At 29.6% G+C, this 19,159-nt stretch overlaps 1 protein-coding gene across 5 annotated transcripts in view; it reads right to left on the bottom strand.

The window, feature by feature from the left end:
• LOC127277400 (agrin-like) overlaps positions 1–19,159 on the bottom strand; it is a 260,690-nt gene that overhangs the window by 226,668 nt on the left and 14,863 nt on the right. For 2 of the 5 annotated variants that reach the window (XM_051298526.1, XM_051298533.1), the window contains exon 1: positions 11,559–13,165. The exons of 2 other annotated variants lie outside the window; for them this stretch is intronic. In XM_051298526.1, the coding sequence (XP_051154483.1) occupies positions 11,559–11,994 (436 nt within the window). In that variant the 5' untranslated portion in view covers positions 11,995–13,165. Of the gene's footprint in view, positions 1–8,255; positions 8,273–11,558; positions 13,166–19,159 lie in introns of those variants that run through there. One more of the 5 variants, XM_051298549.1, reaches the window with a different exon arrangement.

Genomic DNA, 19,159 nt, shown 5'->3' with positions numbered 1-19,159 from the left:
TCTAAAAGTATTTTTTTTTTTTTAATTTTGCATTTAAAAAAACGTGACTAATTAAAAGCAAAAATAAAGTGTATGTGAAGAAAGCAATTGCCGCGCGCATATACATAGTATTTTATACGAGAGTGGATTAGAGGAGTTCCTTACATGGCAACATAAAGTTGCCTGTGATCAGGTTCCGCCATGTAAATTTCCAGCTACCTGACACACTCATGAAGTCAAGATAAAATATGAAATTCAAGATTAAAATATTAAGTCGCCTCTCCCTCCAATTTCTCTCTCTCTCTCTCTCTCTCTCTCTCTCTCTCTATGCCACTTTCATGTCTTTATTTAAAATGCAAAATATAATTCAATAGCAGAGCAGTATTTAATTTTCAATTTACAAATTATTATTGATGTTAATTGCATTTAGATTGTTCCTTTCTACGTTAGAAACTATCAAAAGAAGAAACTCTAAAGCTGATTAACCCATAAAAAATTGATGACTATTGCTCATTACAAAATTTATGGAGGTATAAATCTTCGACGTGTGCCAACACAAATTGGATACGTACATATATATATATTGTATTTTCTTTACTGTCTTTCTGCATCAAAATTTTTATCACTAAACATTTTATTTTGGTTATTTTAAAAATTACTTCTTTTCTAATTGATAAATTTTCGTCTAATTTAAAAATTCCAAAAATCGACTAAAAAAAATTATTAAATTATCATTACCAAAAGTGATGAAAAGTTAAAAAAAATCGGATAAAATTATTAGTTTCAACGAAAGAATGTCAAATGTGTTTTTAATAAGTTTCGTCGCGTCGTCTTGGTGATTCGTAAATGTAAATTAGACTTTAATTTTACTGGAAAAAAAAAAAATATATCACACGCCTAGTCTTTTCAATTCTTGTTGAACATGGACTCTTCTCGCAACTTCACCTTTCTTGTGGTTAATTGCCCTTGCTCATTTACATAGAGGTTCCACCATTTCATCCTATCTCATCGACTGGACAGATTACTGCCAACAAAATATTATGTCTCATCTTGGAATTTGTAATAGCGAGAACGTTTTAGAAATTTTATATCAGTATTTTTTTCGAAAAATTTTTAAAAGTATTTCATTATGTACTTTTGATAAAACCACCTTTTTTTTAAGAGAAAAAACCACCTCATTTCAATAAATCGATAATTTAAAAATTTGTAATTGCAAATTTCTAAGCGCTTTTCATCGATTCAAAAAAAAAAGAAGATAGAATTCAAAATAATTGGTAATTGCGAACAATCCTCCCATTTCGTTAAATCTCATGGATGCTTATCTTGTCGGTTTATTGTCGTCTTTTGGAATGCAGCCCACGCCAGATAAAATCAATAATTATTGCGCTCGACACACCTTCGAGTAGTTGCGTCCTTTTTTTTTTTTTTTAAATTCTTTTTTTATTGGCATGCAAAAATTTATTACCATATAGTTCAATTTTTATTTCCCTTACTTTGTAAATATACAATTATAAGTGAAAAATAAAAAATTTAGTTTTTTACTAAAAAATAATCGCAAATTAAGTTTGTTTAATTATCTGACATTAATGTCAGTGCATTTCTACCGGCAGCAGCAATAATAGGATTGAGCCAAGAAGATAATTAGTGAACGGTCATGTTGAAAATTTTTTTTACTTTCTCGTATGCTGCACGCATCTAATTACCCACATTAAACACATCCAACGAAAGGTGTTGGACAGCTCGCATTTACCAATCACTTTATTCTTCAGCTCTCACCCCTCTCTCTCTCTCTCTCTATATATATATATATATCGTAAAACGAGACATTTTTTTGCTTCAAAAGAATGCAGATCAAATGTTTCTATTTTTAATCAAAGTATAGAAAATAAATAAAAATAAATATAAAATAATAAAAATAAATAGAAATAAAAATAAATAAAAAAACAAATTAATAAAATTAAATTAAATTTTTGTCCCAAGAGGCTAATATTATTCCACGAGTTATATAAATCAAAAATTCTAACATATTTCCACGGAAAAAGGTAATAAAATAAACTGTTATTATCAGCAAATCAAGTCTCTCTGAACTGGAAAATTCTTATGAGTTATAACTCAAAATATATACATATGTATATATGCGTAGTTAATCTGCGTGAACGAACATTAAATGTTTCTATTGCGTAACTCATAATACTGGCGCCAAAAGTATATTTTTTTTCCTTCACGTAAACTATGATGGAGAAAATTTATGTATAAATTTCATAAATGTAAAATGAAGTCTTAATATCGGATATTGAATTCGTATAAAAAACAACAATTTTTTTTTTTTTGCCTCCTATTCTAAAAAATACTCCTCCTGCTAAAAAAAAACTACTTTTTTTATTTAAAATAAAAAATATTTAACTTTTTAAAATTTTCTTATGCAATGAAGCAAGTAATTTTTCTTTCCTCGCGAGTGATGTAAATCTGGTATATATATATATATATATTGTTCCGCATTATAGGGTATATTGGGATGCGGTGATTCTGGCTAGTCGCTGTTAATCCACTGCGAAGCAGTGATGATTTACGACTAATTAAGGATAACAAGCCGTTTAGCCGATTATTAAGCGGGGCGTTTAAGACCAAAAAACCCTCAACACATAAATTAAAGTTTTGAAATTTGTCCATCCAAAAAAATTTTTTTCAAAATTAAATAAATTTTTACAAAAAAAAAAAAAACCGAAATTGAATTTTTCGAAATGATAAATTATTATCTACGCTTTATAGCCTAAAGGTAAAATTTTTCACACAATAATAATTGAGTTCCCAACAAGGAAATGTTGTTAGAAGAACAGTGTTATGAACATCTATGAACGTCGATTGATCTTTATCGATATGATGTACGTTCCAAAGACTCCTGTGGCTACTGATCTTATAGATCTTATCATAAACGACCTCTCTTCGTGAAGTGGATATATGTGGCCCGAGGGCATTTTTGAATTGCTCCTAAGATACGATTGCATTTACATAGATCCAATTGGAAATTTTTCATTTGCATAAATATGTATTTGCTAATATCGTTTTATTTTTCATCAGTTATATATTGTTGCAAAAATAATTCATTTCTAACAAATTGATTATCAAAATGAAAAGTGTAACAAAAGTTACATGTTAATTTAAATAGAACAAACAAAAGAATTCTGATGAATTTTTGTATTTACTAATTTCGAATCCCATTTGGAATGATTCCCCGGAAAATGACCCCTGGAGGTTCTATCAGAATTCCGCCGGAACTATCCAACGTAATTCCTTTGGAATTCCATCAGAGTTCCAAAAAATTTCCGATTGGATTCCGACGGAATTCCGATTAATTTTTTCAAAATTTTTAGAGTCCTACATTAAAAAAATTATTATTATTATTATAAAATACAATTTTTAACATACTCTCTAAATCTGAATTAGTAAAAATGTTTACTAATTTAAATTAGTGACTCACTTTTTGCTTTAGAATTAGTTAAATTTTACTAATTGTTAGTAAAAGTTACTAATAATTAGTAAAATTTTACTAATTGAGAAGCAAAAAGTGAGTCACTAATTCAAATTAGTAAACTTTTTTACTAATTCAGATTTAGAGAGTAGAAACTTTACTAAAAAATAATCTTAGTGTATGACTCAGAAGATTGAATTATCAGAGAAACTTTGTAAAAAAAAAAAATGTATTTTTGATGAAACATTTCCGACTTTAAAAAAGATTCCCCAGAAAGAGTTCCCAGGAGATTTCATCGGAGCTTTCTACAGAATTATATTCTAATATATAGTAATCAAATGATCAGATGATTTTTAATATCTTTTTTAATGAGCCTTAAAAACAAACAGCCTTGCAATAATAATTATTTCCAGTTGTTTAAGAGTAAAAAAAATTGATAAAAATTATAATATTATTAATTTATATTAATAAAATTAATTTCTTGCAAGACTAACATTTAAAGTTTAATTTTACACATGGAATACCGAGGGGGGAATTTACTCAGGAAGTCAATGGTACACTCATCTTGTAATAATAGTGTAATAACGTGTAATAACGTGTAATAATGCGTTATTACGTAATTGTAAAATCCAAATATCCCATGTAATAACTCTGTAATAAACCGTAATACTTAGTAATAAGTGTGATCAGAGCGTAATAAATATGTAATAACAGTGTAATAAGAGAGTCAATGGTACTCAAATTGTTATTATTATTATTATTATCAAAATGATAATTAATTTAGAAAAAAAAAATTTTTTTTGTCCAAATGAATACTGGACAATAGAAAGCCATTTGATTTCTAGCTCTGCTGAGAAATATTTCATAAAAAATAAAATTATTTTTAGTAAAGTTTCTATGACAAAAATTCTATTTTATAATAATAATAATTTTCTTAATGTAGGACTCTAAAAATTTAAAAAAAAAATCAATCGGAATTCCGCCGGAATCCCATTGGAAATTCTTTGGAACTCCGATGGAATTGGAATTCCGACGGAATTTTGATACTTTCCGGGAAATCTTTCCAAGAGGGAATGCTCTTGATACAATATACATAAATTATTTTTAACATTCTCGAAATAAGAAAAATTCTTTCTGTTTTAAGTGGGAATGTTATTTCGATCAAAAAAGGTGCTACACATGACAAAAAAAAAAAAATAAAAATCAATAAATTCAAGCCGCTCCCAGTAGGACCACCATGATATCAACTTTATTACACTTTCGGACGAACTGAACTCAACAAAGTGCACCTTGAGAAAAGAATGAGAAAAGAATGAGAAAAGACTAATACGAAATTTACGACGAGTTCATAATAACCCACACGACATTCCTCAATCGAAAAGTGAATCGCCCACACCAAAAAATCCCTTTGGTAAAAAATTCGACCTTTATTTCAAGTGGCAAATAGCCAATGTATTGTAATTTAAAAATTCTAAATTCTATAATAAAAATATTTAGTTTTGCAGATGAAATAACTAAAAAAAAAAATAATTTCTAAAAATTTCTTAATGCAATTTTCAGCTGAATATTATTCCAAAGTTTTTACTAAAAGATTTATCGATCACTTATTGATGTGATAAACCGTTTAGGACCGAATCGCGCCACTTTAATCCAACGCCCGAAGGTGGTAATCAATTTTATTGCAAAAACCCTCCCACAATTCATGTATTTGAATCATTTTAATAGTAATTTAGTTCATCAAAGAGCCGAACAGAAAACTTTCAGTAATTCTAACTTTATCGAATTCTTTTTCAAATATTTTCAAATAATTCCTAACGGGGGAAAAAAAAAATTGCTCTTCTTTTGATTTCTTTTTTCTATTATATTTACATTTTTATTTTATTTTTTTTTTGATATATACAATCGATTTCTTCTTTTCATTATTCCGCCGGTCATTCTCAACTTCTTTTTATATACCCTCTCTGTCGGTTATAATAATTAATGACCACTCCTATGGAGAAGGCGCCGCCACCCAGGGTCGATATGCTTACCGACCTCTTTGAGGTTGGCAAAAAATAATTATAAATTCAAAAACATCTTTTTTATTAATAGTCAGACGCGCGGGTGAGAAAAATATATGAGAGCGAAGAAATTGAGTTATAACTCGCGACACAAAATACTCCCAAGTCAAAAAGGTTTACACCCTTCCATTGTTCAAATTTGTCAATATTTTTATTTATATTAGAAATAATAAATAAATATAAATTTTTTTTTCAAATATTTCTTTAGTACCTATAATTGCAAATTGCATTTTAAAAATAATAATAAATAATGTTAATTTAAAGTCATTCTTCATTCAAAAAGAATAATTTCAAATTCTATACAGGGTAATTTTTCGTGTCAGCTTCAAAAATCGATGCCTCAAACAAATGGCCCTGTGCGGTTTATTTTAATTTCTTTTCTCATACGCGGTCCTTTCTCTTTTCTTCCACCCGCACTATAACGTACTTAATGGCCTCCCGTGTACCAATCTTTAAACCACAAAATATAAAACTAAAAAGAAGTATTTTTTTAAAAGCATACCCCTCTTAAAACAGAAAAAAAAAACGTCTTGCGTTTAGAAAAAAAAAAAAAAAAAAAAAAATTGCTCAAGACAAAGATGGAAATGAACATTAAAAAATATAAATATAAGAGGAGACCACCGCAAAGGGGCGTGAAAGGGTGTGGTTAAATTTGTTAGGGGTTGATACACTGCTAGAATTTATATTTTGTAAATTACCCAAGACTACATGGTAAAGGTCGAATGCACACACCCAAGGCGAAAATTTAAATGAAGGCCATCTTTTCGTCTTGAACACCCTAAGTGTTTAAAAGTGGTCTTATCTTCAAAATGAATCTCTATGGAAAACACACTTCTTTTCAGTGGAATTTATATATTTTTTGTTAAAAAAGATTTACAATCTATTTTTGATTATTTATTTTTTTCTAATTTTATCTAATGTCCTATAATTTAAAAGAGATCCCCCGCTGTGGTTTTTTTTTAAAAAAGGTGTGAATAATAATAATAAATAATAATAATTCATAGAAAATACTGATTGATAAAATCTATTAAAGAGTTTGAGAATAATAAATGAATAAATTAGAACGAATCTCTAGTCATTTTTCATGTTTTGAAATGAAAAAAATTTGAAAGGAAAATTGATCATTATAAAATATGCTATATTCATAATTTCAACAAACAAAATTTTAAATTACAATTTATTTAATTCAAAAAATTATTTAGTTCAAAGTAATTATTTGACAATATCAACCAATTTGAATTTTGGTTCAGTCAAAAAATGCTAACTGAAATCTAAATGAATCTAAAAAACAGAACGCGGGTTGATAAAAGAAATTTTAGATCTTGATTTTGCAAAAGAATTTTGCTTCTATGTGAGAAACTTTTTTTCATTTTATTATTAACCCAGAGGTTAAAATTTATTAAAAGTATATAGAAAGAAAGATTTTTTTTAATAATTTTCAATTCCTTTATATAATTTTATTTTCATAATTGTACTACGAATTTGAATAAGTATTTTATGCATGAATTATTTGTGCGCAGTAATGGAGCAGAAAAATACAGATCCCATCCTAATTAAATCTGACTAAATTCATCAAAATCGTCGTTAAAACGCCGTGTCGAGAGGCCCTGCGGGTCTGTATATTATAAGCCTGAAATAAACCTAACGATCCTCTTCTGGTTCTCCTTATATCTGCGCGAACCAGATTCCTCAACGACTAATTACTCGCCATGGAATTGCGCGTGACCAACCAAATTCATACAAGCATGTCACAACCACTTGGCATATAGATGACACTAATTTACATCTTGCAAACGATCCTCAAGAAAAAGGATTGAGAATTATAATTAACCGCACAGCAAAAGTATAACCTGCATACCATATGGAGATCAAGATTGTACCGAATATGAATTAAAAAAAAAAAATTGCCCCTACAAAAAATCTGTATTTCAAAACTTCAATTTGATTAGATCTGTATTTTTCATGTGGATCGTTTTTATTTCTAAAAATTTGATTTCTAAACTCCAAAAATTTTAAATTTCCTCATTTTATTAAAGATAAAGTTTTAAATCTGCTTTATAATATTTCAGAAGCAAGAATTTATTTTAAATCTTTAAAAAAACTATTTTTTTGCTATTACTTTGAGATGAACTAACGCACTCGAGAATATTTATTCCCTTGCGTGTTCGACATTTCGTTATTGGTGCTAAATAAAAAGGAAAGAAGAGAAAAATACAGAAAAAAAAGGATGAGAAACATCACTGAGAGACTAATTGACGGAAGTCAAAAGAGAAAAAAACTGAATACATCTATACGAAGCGATAAAAATAAAAACTAGTTGATATGCAGACAGGGAATCCATGTAAATTAATATACGTTTAAAGTTGTTCTATATTAAAAAACAGTAAATCAAAAACCAACAAATAATACCTATATCTACGCATGTAGAAATTTTTACCAGGGCCCAGATTGGGGTCGGATCAGACTGCCCTATTAGCAAATGAAACGCCGCGCCTCATGTGTCCCCTAATTAGGAAATCCACATTTTCTGATCGCCCTAATCAGATGTCGCGTTTCATTCCCTACTACAGCCCTGATAAGGCAAATTTCTACATGGGATACAATCAAAAATTGATTATTATTTTCAAAATCAATGTTTTTTAATAACGTTAATGTTACTAATCTTTTTTTAAAAATTAAATTTTTCAATAGAAAAACAATAATTTAATAAAAATAATAATAAACAATAATTTAATAAAAATTCTAACCTTAGGCCAACAAACGATGTAGCTGAGGATGTCACACATGTTCCGGTCAATCAGTTCTGCCACAAACACTCCCGAAATCACGTTCTGAATAAAAGACAAAACACTTTTTCTATAAATATTTAAGCGATCGCGGTTTTAAGAATTTCGAACACTCCCGGAACAAAAAAAAAAATTACTAAAAAGACAAATGAAAGAAAAAAACATTCGAACTTCGGACAATAAATTTAAAAAAAAAAGAAAATACTTTCCCTAAAAAAATTTAAGCGATCGCGATTTTAAGAATTTTTCCACACTCCCGTAACAAAAAAATTTACTAAAAATGACAAAAAAAAAAAAAAAACAGAAAAAAACATTTTTTTCGCAAAAACAAAAGACGCGAGCACTCCCGAAATTAATTAGATATTTAACACTGATTTTGAAATTACAAAATTATTCACAATTAAAATAACCACATCAAAACAGGTCAAGACACGAATTGCAACTGATTGAATTAGCTTTGGGATTTTCGAACCACATTGTTGATAACCCTCAATCTATCTATTGTGTACTTCAATGTAAACATACAGCTTGTAACGCTCGCAGGTACAAAGATAATAAAATTCCAAAATCCCTTTTAAAATTCTTTGAAATATTAAAAATTATTTATAATATAATATATTTATAATTATTAATTTATTATTAAATTTATAATTATTAATTTATTATTAAATTTATAATTATTAATTTATTATTAAATTTATAATTATTAATTTATTATTAAATTTATAATTTATAAAATATAAAATTCATAATTTATAAAATAAAAAATTTATAATAATTAATACCAAAATTTATATTTAAATGAAAAAAAAAAAATTATTTTTTTAATTTATTGAACTATCTTTGTGATTTTCCAAACACATTCATGACCTTTGGCCTAAAGTATATATCCACTGTACTTTAAAATAAACATACAGCTCAGAAACCAGGTAGAAAGATAATTCCAAAATGACTTTCAACACATTCAAAATTTTCACTCTCAATATAATAAACAGGTCAAGACACGTATAATTAATTGAATTATGTTTGAAGAATATTTCACATTGTTATGATCTCCGATATAAGGTACTCTTTAATATAAACAAACAACTCAGAGGCCAGATAGAAAGATCAAAATCACTTCAACACATTTCAAATATAATTTCCAAATTATAATTTTTAAAAAATATTTCAGTCACGTTAAGTATGAGAATTACTGCGCGATTTATTTATTTTTTATTTCTTATGCAGATGAAAGTTTGATTTAATTTTTCAAATCATTAAACTAGAGATACTTTTGCCTCCCTTTTGGCATTCCTTTTATTAAATAAAAAAGTCATATAATAATGCTAAATATATTGGTTGCCTAAATAATAATAATAATAATAATAATAATAATAATAATAATCACTGAAGAAACAGTAACATTCGAGTATTACTGCGCACCAATTGTAGCAAGAAAGAAAAGTGAAATTTAAAGGTTAGGTTTCACATTGAGTTGCGCAGTAAACCTATTTATTACATGTACATAACCCCTATAAATTGGTGAAGAAAGATTAAGATAAGCTTCACTTTCTTGACATAAAGGATAAAGAAACAAAAAAATATATATTAAGCTTCTGAAATCATCAGAAATTGATTGAAATCAACTACGTATTTATACCTGCAAATCAGTGACTTTTCGCTCATTCAAATGCAAAAGAATAAATATCGCATTTTAGATATATGCTTCAAAAAAAAAAATAATAATAATAATAATAACGAATTGATTGGTACTTGATAGTATCGATTAACCAGTACAAAAGAAATACCGGACCTGGTTGAGAATCGATTTTTCAGCAGCTTGACTTACAAAGCGTGCATAATGCGCTCGTCATGCTCGGAAGGTGGTACAATCAGACGCCTCCGACATTACAAAACAGATCAGAATTTGTAATCTTTTAAGTTCATCCTTTAAGATGAATATATGACACATGTAAAACTTCTTGTAAAATCCAATTATACAAAAGTAGTGCAAAAATATTTCATATTCTCGAAATAATAAAATATATAATTAAAAAAAAAAAATAAATAAATCACTAAACTCATTTGATTTGCCACCTAGTCCTTTATAGGTACATTTATAAGAAATCAAAGAAGATATTTCAAATTGCATTTACATGGAAATTAAAAAGTATTAATCAAACACGATTGGATATATAATATATGACTTCAAATCAATATTCAGCGAAATCAATTAAAAATATATTTTGCTAAAATATTTTATTTAGCCAAGAAAAAAGTAGGATTATTATTAGAAAAATTCATGAAATCATTTGAATACATGCATTATTGGGCGCGGTGTGTTAATGTATAAAAAAAAATTATGCGTAGGTTGACGCATACCTTGAATTGACTCAAGTCAAATCAAAATTCAGAGACTACAGAGAAATCATGAGCGATTTTCTTATCGCTCTTTCATGAGAATAACTATGGCAAAAGTGACGCAGGATAATGTGGGCGTCTCAGTAGCGTGGTATGATGTTTAGTGACCAGGTGTCACTTGCAAGGTATAAAGGATGGAATATCATATTTCCTAAATCTTAAGAGCCGAGCTTTAGGGATTTGGAGCAAGATATGAAAATTTTCCTCTAGTCTATTGAAACATTAAAATTTAATATCACATAATGTAGCCAACTGCGCACGTAGATTAGAGCCCCTTAAAACCATCACTGAACCCGGATCAAATTCATCTAAAAAAAAAAAATGGTAATCCCATCGAAAAGAGAATTTTAGGTTTAAAAACTTAGATTTTTAAAATAATTAACAAGAACAAGATTTCTCTGAAGAAAGGAAGGAAAAAAACTATGTTTAGAGTGAAAATTTAAAGATGCTGCAAAAAGTTTTACGTACATTGAGTTTATATCCAAAATTTTGATTGCATCTAATTATTTAACTAATTAACAATTTCTTCAATGCATCACAATAAGCTTAAATAATCCCTATTAAATTTAAAAATTATTATACCCTACAAATATTCAGATTCCATTTTCCATTAGCAAAGTGACGCTATGCGACGCTTGCACAAATGCACAGCAACAAAAACACAATCAACCTTTCATAGGGTATTAAATATTTTGGTATTTTAAAGGTATTTTAAAATCTTACGAATAATAATTATTTATTAAATTAAATTACCGAAATAGCAGATTCAAAATTTCAGAAAATTACGATTGGAAATCAAAGCCAACATGGCGTTGCAAATCAGACCCATTTTTTTCTAAAACATATATATAGAAATCTTACCTCTAACAGCAGCGTTGAGTCTATCCAAATTAGTCAACGTCAATGGAACTGGACCAAAATGCATCACAATTTTTCCCGTATGTTGAAGATTATCAGTAGCAAAATATCTAACACCCATAAAAATTCCAGTATAACTACGACGAATATATTTTCCACACGTATCATTAATTACAAGATCAATTGATCCATTTAAAAATCCTTTAATTGACCTTTTCACTTTAACTTGCATTAAATTTCTCTTTAATTCCTTAATTTTACCAGTGAAAATAAAATCGGCTTTTTCAACTTTATCAAGAAATGCTGATTCATTTTTAATAGCACTTGTTAAATTAACACGACACTCTAAAAGTTCTTTTGTCGATGGATTAGCAACAATTAACATCACTAGAAAAATATGTCCCAGGACCAATGTCCCAAGAAAATTTACACTTCCCATTTTTAAATGTCAATGCTATCTATAAATTTCATTCCCCATGGAAAAGCAATTTTATATAACACTCTCTTTTTTTTCTTCTTTAACTTGGTAATTTTCTCACTATTAGTAAATTTCACTGGGACTTGTTAGGAGCTTCTGTAACTTGTTTTAAAACTCATTCTCCGTTGGGATTCTGTTGCTTTTTCTTCTTCTTCTTCTTAGTCTTCTATTCTTCTTCTTCTTCTTCTTGTTTGTTACTTGGAACACTCAAGTGAGCAGCGCCACTTCAACGACGATTAGACTGCGAGGACAGCTTAACCGCATAACTTGTGTTTAATTCATGCAAGATCGATGCGAGTCCACTCGAATCAGAAGGGATAAAGAATATAGTGTTGCTTCAATATAGATGAATATAGGCCTGATTTTTTAAAGTCGTGTGATCTTGAGCAACAGGTTGGCGCCGCACGTCAACCCACACGATCTACTTGCCGATTGGAAATCGCCCTGTTTCCTGCTGTTACACCTCGCAATCAACAAGTATATATATATATATATATATACACTTTTATTATTTTCCAACAAAAAATAAAACAGTTCTCTTCTTCCTTGAAATCCTTGAAACACCCAAAATGTCTAATGATGACTCACTCATTTCTTTTTCTTGAAAAAACATTTTTAAGTTTTCCAAAAACTAATTTAAAATTAACTTTCCCTTAAAAAAAAAGCTTAAAAAATTGTGGCCTTTTTGTACAAAAAATTTAATTTTCTGTATAAAATGCCTATCTGTATATTGAAAAGGTGTCATTTAGTTCGACATCGATTTCACACAGTGAGGAGATATAAATAAGAACACCTTTCAATTTTATAGTACATTAAATGAATGCTTCCAATGCTCATCACATTAATTTTGAAAAAAATTTTTTTTGTCACTAGTCACAAAAAATCTGAATCTGATTTAGAAACGAAATTTTGAACCTGTTGCTTCGCGTATCGCGTCAACAATTATCATTAAATTGTCCCCCCTCTTTCTATCTTTTTTTTTTGTTTTTCTCTCTTTTTCCCTGTGCAATGAAACGTGCACTAACCGAAGCACACTGGTTCAAGGGATACTATACTGAAATTCTCCTCGTATGTCGGGCGTGTATAGGAAAAAGGAATCCTGCAGGAGTGAGGGAGCAATGGTTGGTGGTGGTTGGTCGCGTGGAGGCACGCGCTGGACTGAGGAGGGCAAAGAGTGGAACGTGTAGGCGTCAGTTGCCTTAGACCGGAGGCTGAACGATTGCGAGAGTAAAAGAGAAGATAAAAAAAAAAAAAATTTATGGAAAAGAGAAAGAAATATTACCCGAAGGAAAGAGAAGGAAAAAAAGCGAACGAAAGGAAAGAAAAGGAAAATCTATCAAAAAGAAGATGAGAAAAATACCTGAACTAGAATAGAGTTAAGGATGAAAGGACGAAGAAGGGGTTACTCCCACCATTTTACAACGTGTGTGGGTGACGCTGGCACACTTTACACTCACACATGCTGACTGATGGTATGCAGACATTAATATAATATACACATACGTGTATAAATCTCGTCTCTTTCCTTTCTTCCCAGCCACACGAGTAAGATGAGTAAACTTTAGAAAAGAAGAAGAAGAAGAAGATTAACGGTAATTGAAAATAATGTCGCAGCTTAAGGAAAACGTCATTACTTTTTTTCTCGTTCAGAGGTTGTCAAAAAATTTGCTGCAATGCATTTACATCTGTATTTTACACTTGAAATTCTACAATATGAATCATATTCTTTAAATCTGCATCTGCATTAATTTTAATCCATTGTATTGGTGATTTTGTTACAGCCTTACAGATAGGTTTTTTTAGCCTTACGGATGTTGTATATCTGTACCAACAAAGCAGTACCCGCAGTGGGCAAAAAACATCATTGTTCTAGAAACGTTCCTAAAACAAGAATGTTTGTTTGCCCACTGGGTACTGTTTTTTTTTGATACAGAAATACAACATCCGTAAGGCTAAAAAAACCTATCTGTAACGCTGTAACAAAATCACCAATACAATGGATTAAAATTAATGCTGATGCAGATTAACAGAGGCAGACATCTAAAACATTTTGAAAAGTTTAATGACTACCAAAATTATTTAGGGTTGTATAAATATTAAGCCTAATGCTCTAAAGACTCCTAAATCTTTTGTAGATGTACATTTAGAATAAAATTCTAAAATTAATTTCCTTTTTCGAAAATGTTTGGCAAACATGAAACATTTTTAAGCAGACATTTACTTTCTAAAAACGTAAGAACATTTAATGCCCACTGAGCATTTAGAAAACATCTAGCAGATAAAATGATTTTAGAATTCTAATACTTGGAATTTATATAAATTATAATCTGTAAAGATCCAAAAGTGTCAAATCAGAAACATTAAAGAGTCAGAAAAAACGCGCTGAACGAAATCAAATGACAAGTTGAAAGATAAGTATAAAAAAGAGAAGAAGAGGAAGAAGAAGAAGAAGAAGAAGAAGAAGAAGTAAGGTGATCTAATCGTTATCTCTGGCTTAACGAGCGACAATCAGATAATTCATGGCAATCGATAATGGCGGCATAGCTTATAAGACTCGCATTGGAGTATCCCAACACCCACGAAACAGTGGGATTTATTTTAACGAGCCGTCCAGGGGAAAAGTTAATGGGTCGTGAGTACCGATTTGCCGTGTTCACCAAAGACTTATGTCAATGTCACCCTCCAAATGGGATATATCAAATGGCCAACTATAAAAAATTCCATCGGTGGGAACAACAAATTTCTATATATGTTTTGCTCACTTTTTTTATATTGTATATGTCACTTTTTTTTCTAATATTTAAAGTAGAAATAATTTCTTTTCGGCGAAAACTTTTTTTAGGCCACGCGCCAATGAGTAAAATTAACTAATTGCATCATAAATTGTAATTTTACTTTATACATATATCGTACACGCGATGGATTATTATATTAAAAGTTGTTCTATAATCCTTTGGATTTGTATAACGACCCACGCAAATATGACATGAATTTTTCAATTCCTAGTCAAATAGAAGAAACTTTTATCAATAATAAATTTCTTATAGGATATTTTTTAAAGTTTTATGTATAAAATTTTCATTCTTAGTTTTGAACATATTTGCGTTTATGATTCACATGCATGGAAAATTTTGTGACTATTTTAGCACCTAAACACACACTTCCACTTCTGTATATAGGGTTTGTCCTCCAAACAAGTAGGTACACAATACGGTAGTCAACACGAACAGCATCAAACCACAACACCCAGGGTATTGCATGTGCTTCCGACCCCTGTAATGGGAGCCGCTCGTAAATCGTGAATTTCGGTTTACGAAGGTGTGTGCCATTTGACCGGATCGTTTTACTTGATCATCACTCAATACTTTTAATAAATAACCTTTGATTTTAATGATAATGCCAGTCGTTGAAAATTTAAATAATTGACAATACATTTTTTTTTTACTTATCGGATCAAAATTTATCGATTCTTTATAACAGAAATTTTTTGTATACAAAAAGGGGTAGAACTTTACGAAAAATTTATTTTCATTGTTAGTTTCATTATACATTACTGTATAGTATTGTAACCAGCGTACAAAAGATGACGAAAAACAAGTTGGAGGTGGACGAGAAATAAAAAGAAGAAAAGAAATAAAAGGTTGAAATACGATGAGAGAGTGCCTCGAGCACACGCACACAATTTGCATGCGTGTGTTTTATGTTCGAGGACACATAGGCCCTTATTTGACGACGATGAACAGTATATGTTTTCAGGTGCAGTGCAAGGATATGAAAATAAGAGAAGTAGAATTTCTATTATCGCCATGAGTTAAATTCTATTAAATGAAAACTAATTGTGTTAAACAAATGCAATTAACTTGAAGAAACTAACTAGAAAATAGAATTTAAGCTAAGACTATATTTTCTAAACAGAAAATAATTTTTAATTTAATTCAAAAATATTAAAAATTAAGTCTATTAGGTTATTTCCAGATTTCCAAGTATATATGTAATCAGTTGATATGCTTTTATTGAATCTAAACATCTTAATAAAGAAGTTAAAGATACTAATCGTATGTAGTTTTAAGTACTGCAATAAAACCGGACTTCATCCAACAAAGTACCAGGCAGTTAAATTAATTTTCCTTTATTTCTGTTAAATAAACAGGTTTTATAGATTATTTTTCTAAAATAAAAAAATTATTTTTACTTTCATATTTTCTATATATATTAGAAAAATACTTGATTTTATGATCTAAATCGAAAACCCATAAAATTCGAAGAATATCCTCGTAAAATTCGAGAGTAACATTGTTTACAGATGACTATAATAAACATCACGTGAAACACAAAAACAAAAACCATTATACAACCATGTCAATGGTTGATGTTTCATATTCTAAAAGTCAATTTATTACTTTATTAGTTACAATCTAAATTTCCTTTAGAGGCAATTTACACATCATTCTATAAAGTTTAGTGGAAAATTTTATAAGACTGAAATAGTTCTAAACTTTTTCTATAATTTAAAAATATCGACAATTACAAAAATATTATAAATAAAAGAAAAAAAAAAAAAAACTATTAGGAAGGAACAGAAAACTTCCGCGTGGGCAAATTCAAGATGGAGAATCAGCAGAGGCGTTCGTATTCCAAGTCAACGGATTTATTTGCAACATACTAAACCGACACAAAACCAAAGGCTTAATGAACTGAAGCCGAATAGAACCGCAAAGAGGCGTTTTCACGGGCTATTAATGTTTATAGATTATAGCCCCTAGCGTCTTGCTTCCGATGTTTTTGTTTCAATAAGTGTTTTGGTTAAATAATAAAAATTTATTAAACAAATTTTTATAAATTATTACCTACAACAAATTAATTAATCAATATTTTAAAAACGCTAAAAAATTCCTTTTCATACCAATGTCCAAAGAGAAAAAACTTACCTAACAATTATATGTTAAATCTGCTAGGAATAATCGTAAAGACACATTGATTTTTGCAATTCAATCACACCCACATGATTTTCATCATGAATCATCACACTTTACATGTCTCATGTACTTTCTTTTTTCTTTTTGGCTTTTTATATAATATATATTCTACATGGAATAATCTAATAAAACATTAACCAATGATCCTTAAATTTTTGACAGCAGTTAAAATTAAATCATCAAGAGACATACACAGAAAATAATAATCTCTTAGAGTGGTCTTGAATGACCAGGCGCACTCAACTCGAACAATCGAACGCATTTATAAAAAATTAATTCATATATCTTATACTTAATAATTTTTTAATTTATCCGCAAGTAATTAAAAAATTTATTATAATGTGATGCGCCTCTAAAGAAAAATTATTTATTATTAACTAAAAATTTTGATATTTACATTGTGCAGTAGCAAATGTAGAATAACTTGAAAATAAATTTGTTTAATACTTTGAAAGGTGTCAAGAAAAAAAAAAAATAGGTGAAAATCAGGTGTATATAAGAAGTGGCGCTGACAACGAGCAATTTGTTCTGACAAACGAGCATTTTCGTGAACCCATGGCGCGAAAACAAAATCAATCGGTGGCCGAATCATCGTAAATTATCGTGAAACGACGACTTGACATGGCCAAACGTCGAAATGTTGTCAGTCGGCCGAAGGTAAGCATAAAAATGTCAGCCTCTTTGCCAAGAGAGTGGCTCTATACAACAGGAATTTTTCTGTGTATTCCAAAAAAAAAAAAGAAGAAGAAGAAGAGACCTCTCGCAGTTAAAAGCTGATCACCGCAAAAGCACGTTCTTCTGTGGCGTTTCCTTCGACAAGCGGAGAAATGTGACCCCGAGTTAAATGTAAATATATTTCATATACAAAAAAAAGAATCCTGACAAATCTTTTATGCCGACAGTACTATATGATTTTCAGGCAAAAATTTTTATTAGGATTTTAAGAATTTAAAACGATTTAGTCTATAAATTTTTTTATTTATGGGTAATTGCCGATATATAAATAAGGCACCATATAATTAGTCAAAAGTTGTACGTCATCGATATTAAAATCTATATATAAAATTAATGTTTTTCTGATATTCATATAAGAGAAGGTGAGAATTATCACGTGGCGCTAATATTAATAGCAATACGGCATGCATGTTTGTTATTAATCGTTAAGCAATAGGCACATGTTTTTCCTTCTTTCTTTTTTTTTTAATGAATTAGTGTTGTTGAATAATTACTGAGAATTCGTTTACAGTCAGAATTACAATTTTTATAAAATGAATTAATCCATCATATTAATAATTTAATTTTTCAATTTAATTTAAATCACGAAATTTGCGAAACCAGATCACGGATTCCACGAATTTAGATCACCAAATTCGCGAAACTAGATCACGAAATACGCGAAACTAGGTCGCAAAATTATATCACGAAATCCGCGAAACTAGATCACGAAATACGCGAAACTCGGTCACGGATTCCGCGAAACTAGGTCGCGAAATTAGATCACGAAATTTGCAAAACTAGTTCAGAGATTCTGCGAAAGTAGATCGCGGATTCCAAAAAATTAAATCACGTATTCCGCGAAACTAGGTCTCGAAATTGGATCACGAAATTCGAAAAACTAGGTCACGAATTCTGTGAAATTAAATCACGGATTTCGCGAAACTAGGTCACGAATTTCGCGAATTAAGATCACGCAATTTGCAAAACTAGTTCGCGAATTCCGCGAAACTAGATCACGAAATACGCGAAACTAGGTTGAGTAATTAGATCACGAAATTTGCAAAACTAAATCATGGATTCCGCGAATTTAGATCACGAAATACGCGACACTAGATTGCTGATTCCGCGAAAGTAGATCGCGAATTTTGCGAAACTACGTAGCGAAATAAGATCACGAAACTTGCGAAACTAGGCTGCGGATTCCGCAAAACTAGATCACTAATTCCGTGAAACTAGATTACGAAATACACGAAACTAGGTCGCAAAATTAGATCACGAAATTTGCAAAACTAGTTCAGAGATTCTGCGAAAGTAGATCACGGATTCCAAAAAAATTAAATCACGGATTCCGCAAAACTAGGTCTCGAAATTGGATCACGAAATTCGAAAAACTAGGTCACGAATTCTGCGAAATTAAATCACGGATTTCGCGA

The sequence above is a fragment of the Leptopilina boulardi genome, unplaced genomic scaffold (genome assembly GCF_019393585.1).
Source record: "Leptopilina boulardi isolate dan_hultmark-lab unplaced genomic scaffold, ZJU_Lbou_2.1 LbouV2_110, whole genome shotgun sequence".
Classification (NCBI taxonomy): Eukaryota; Metazoa; Arthropoda; class Insecta; order Hymenoptera; family Figitidae; genus Leptopilina; species Leptopilina boulardi.
Note: the sequence above shows the minus strand (reverse complement) of the source record. Positions and strands in the feature narration are given on the sequence as shown.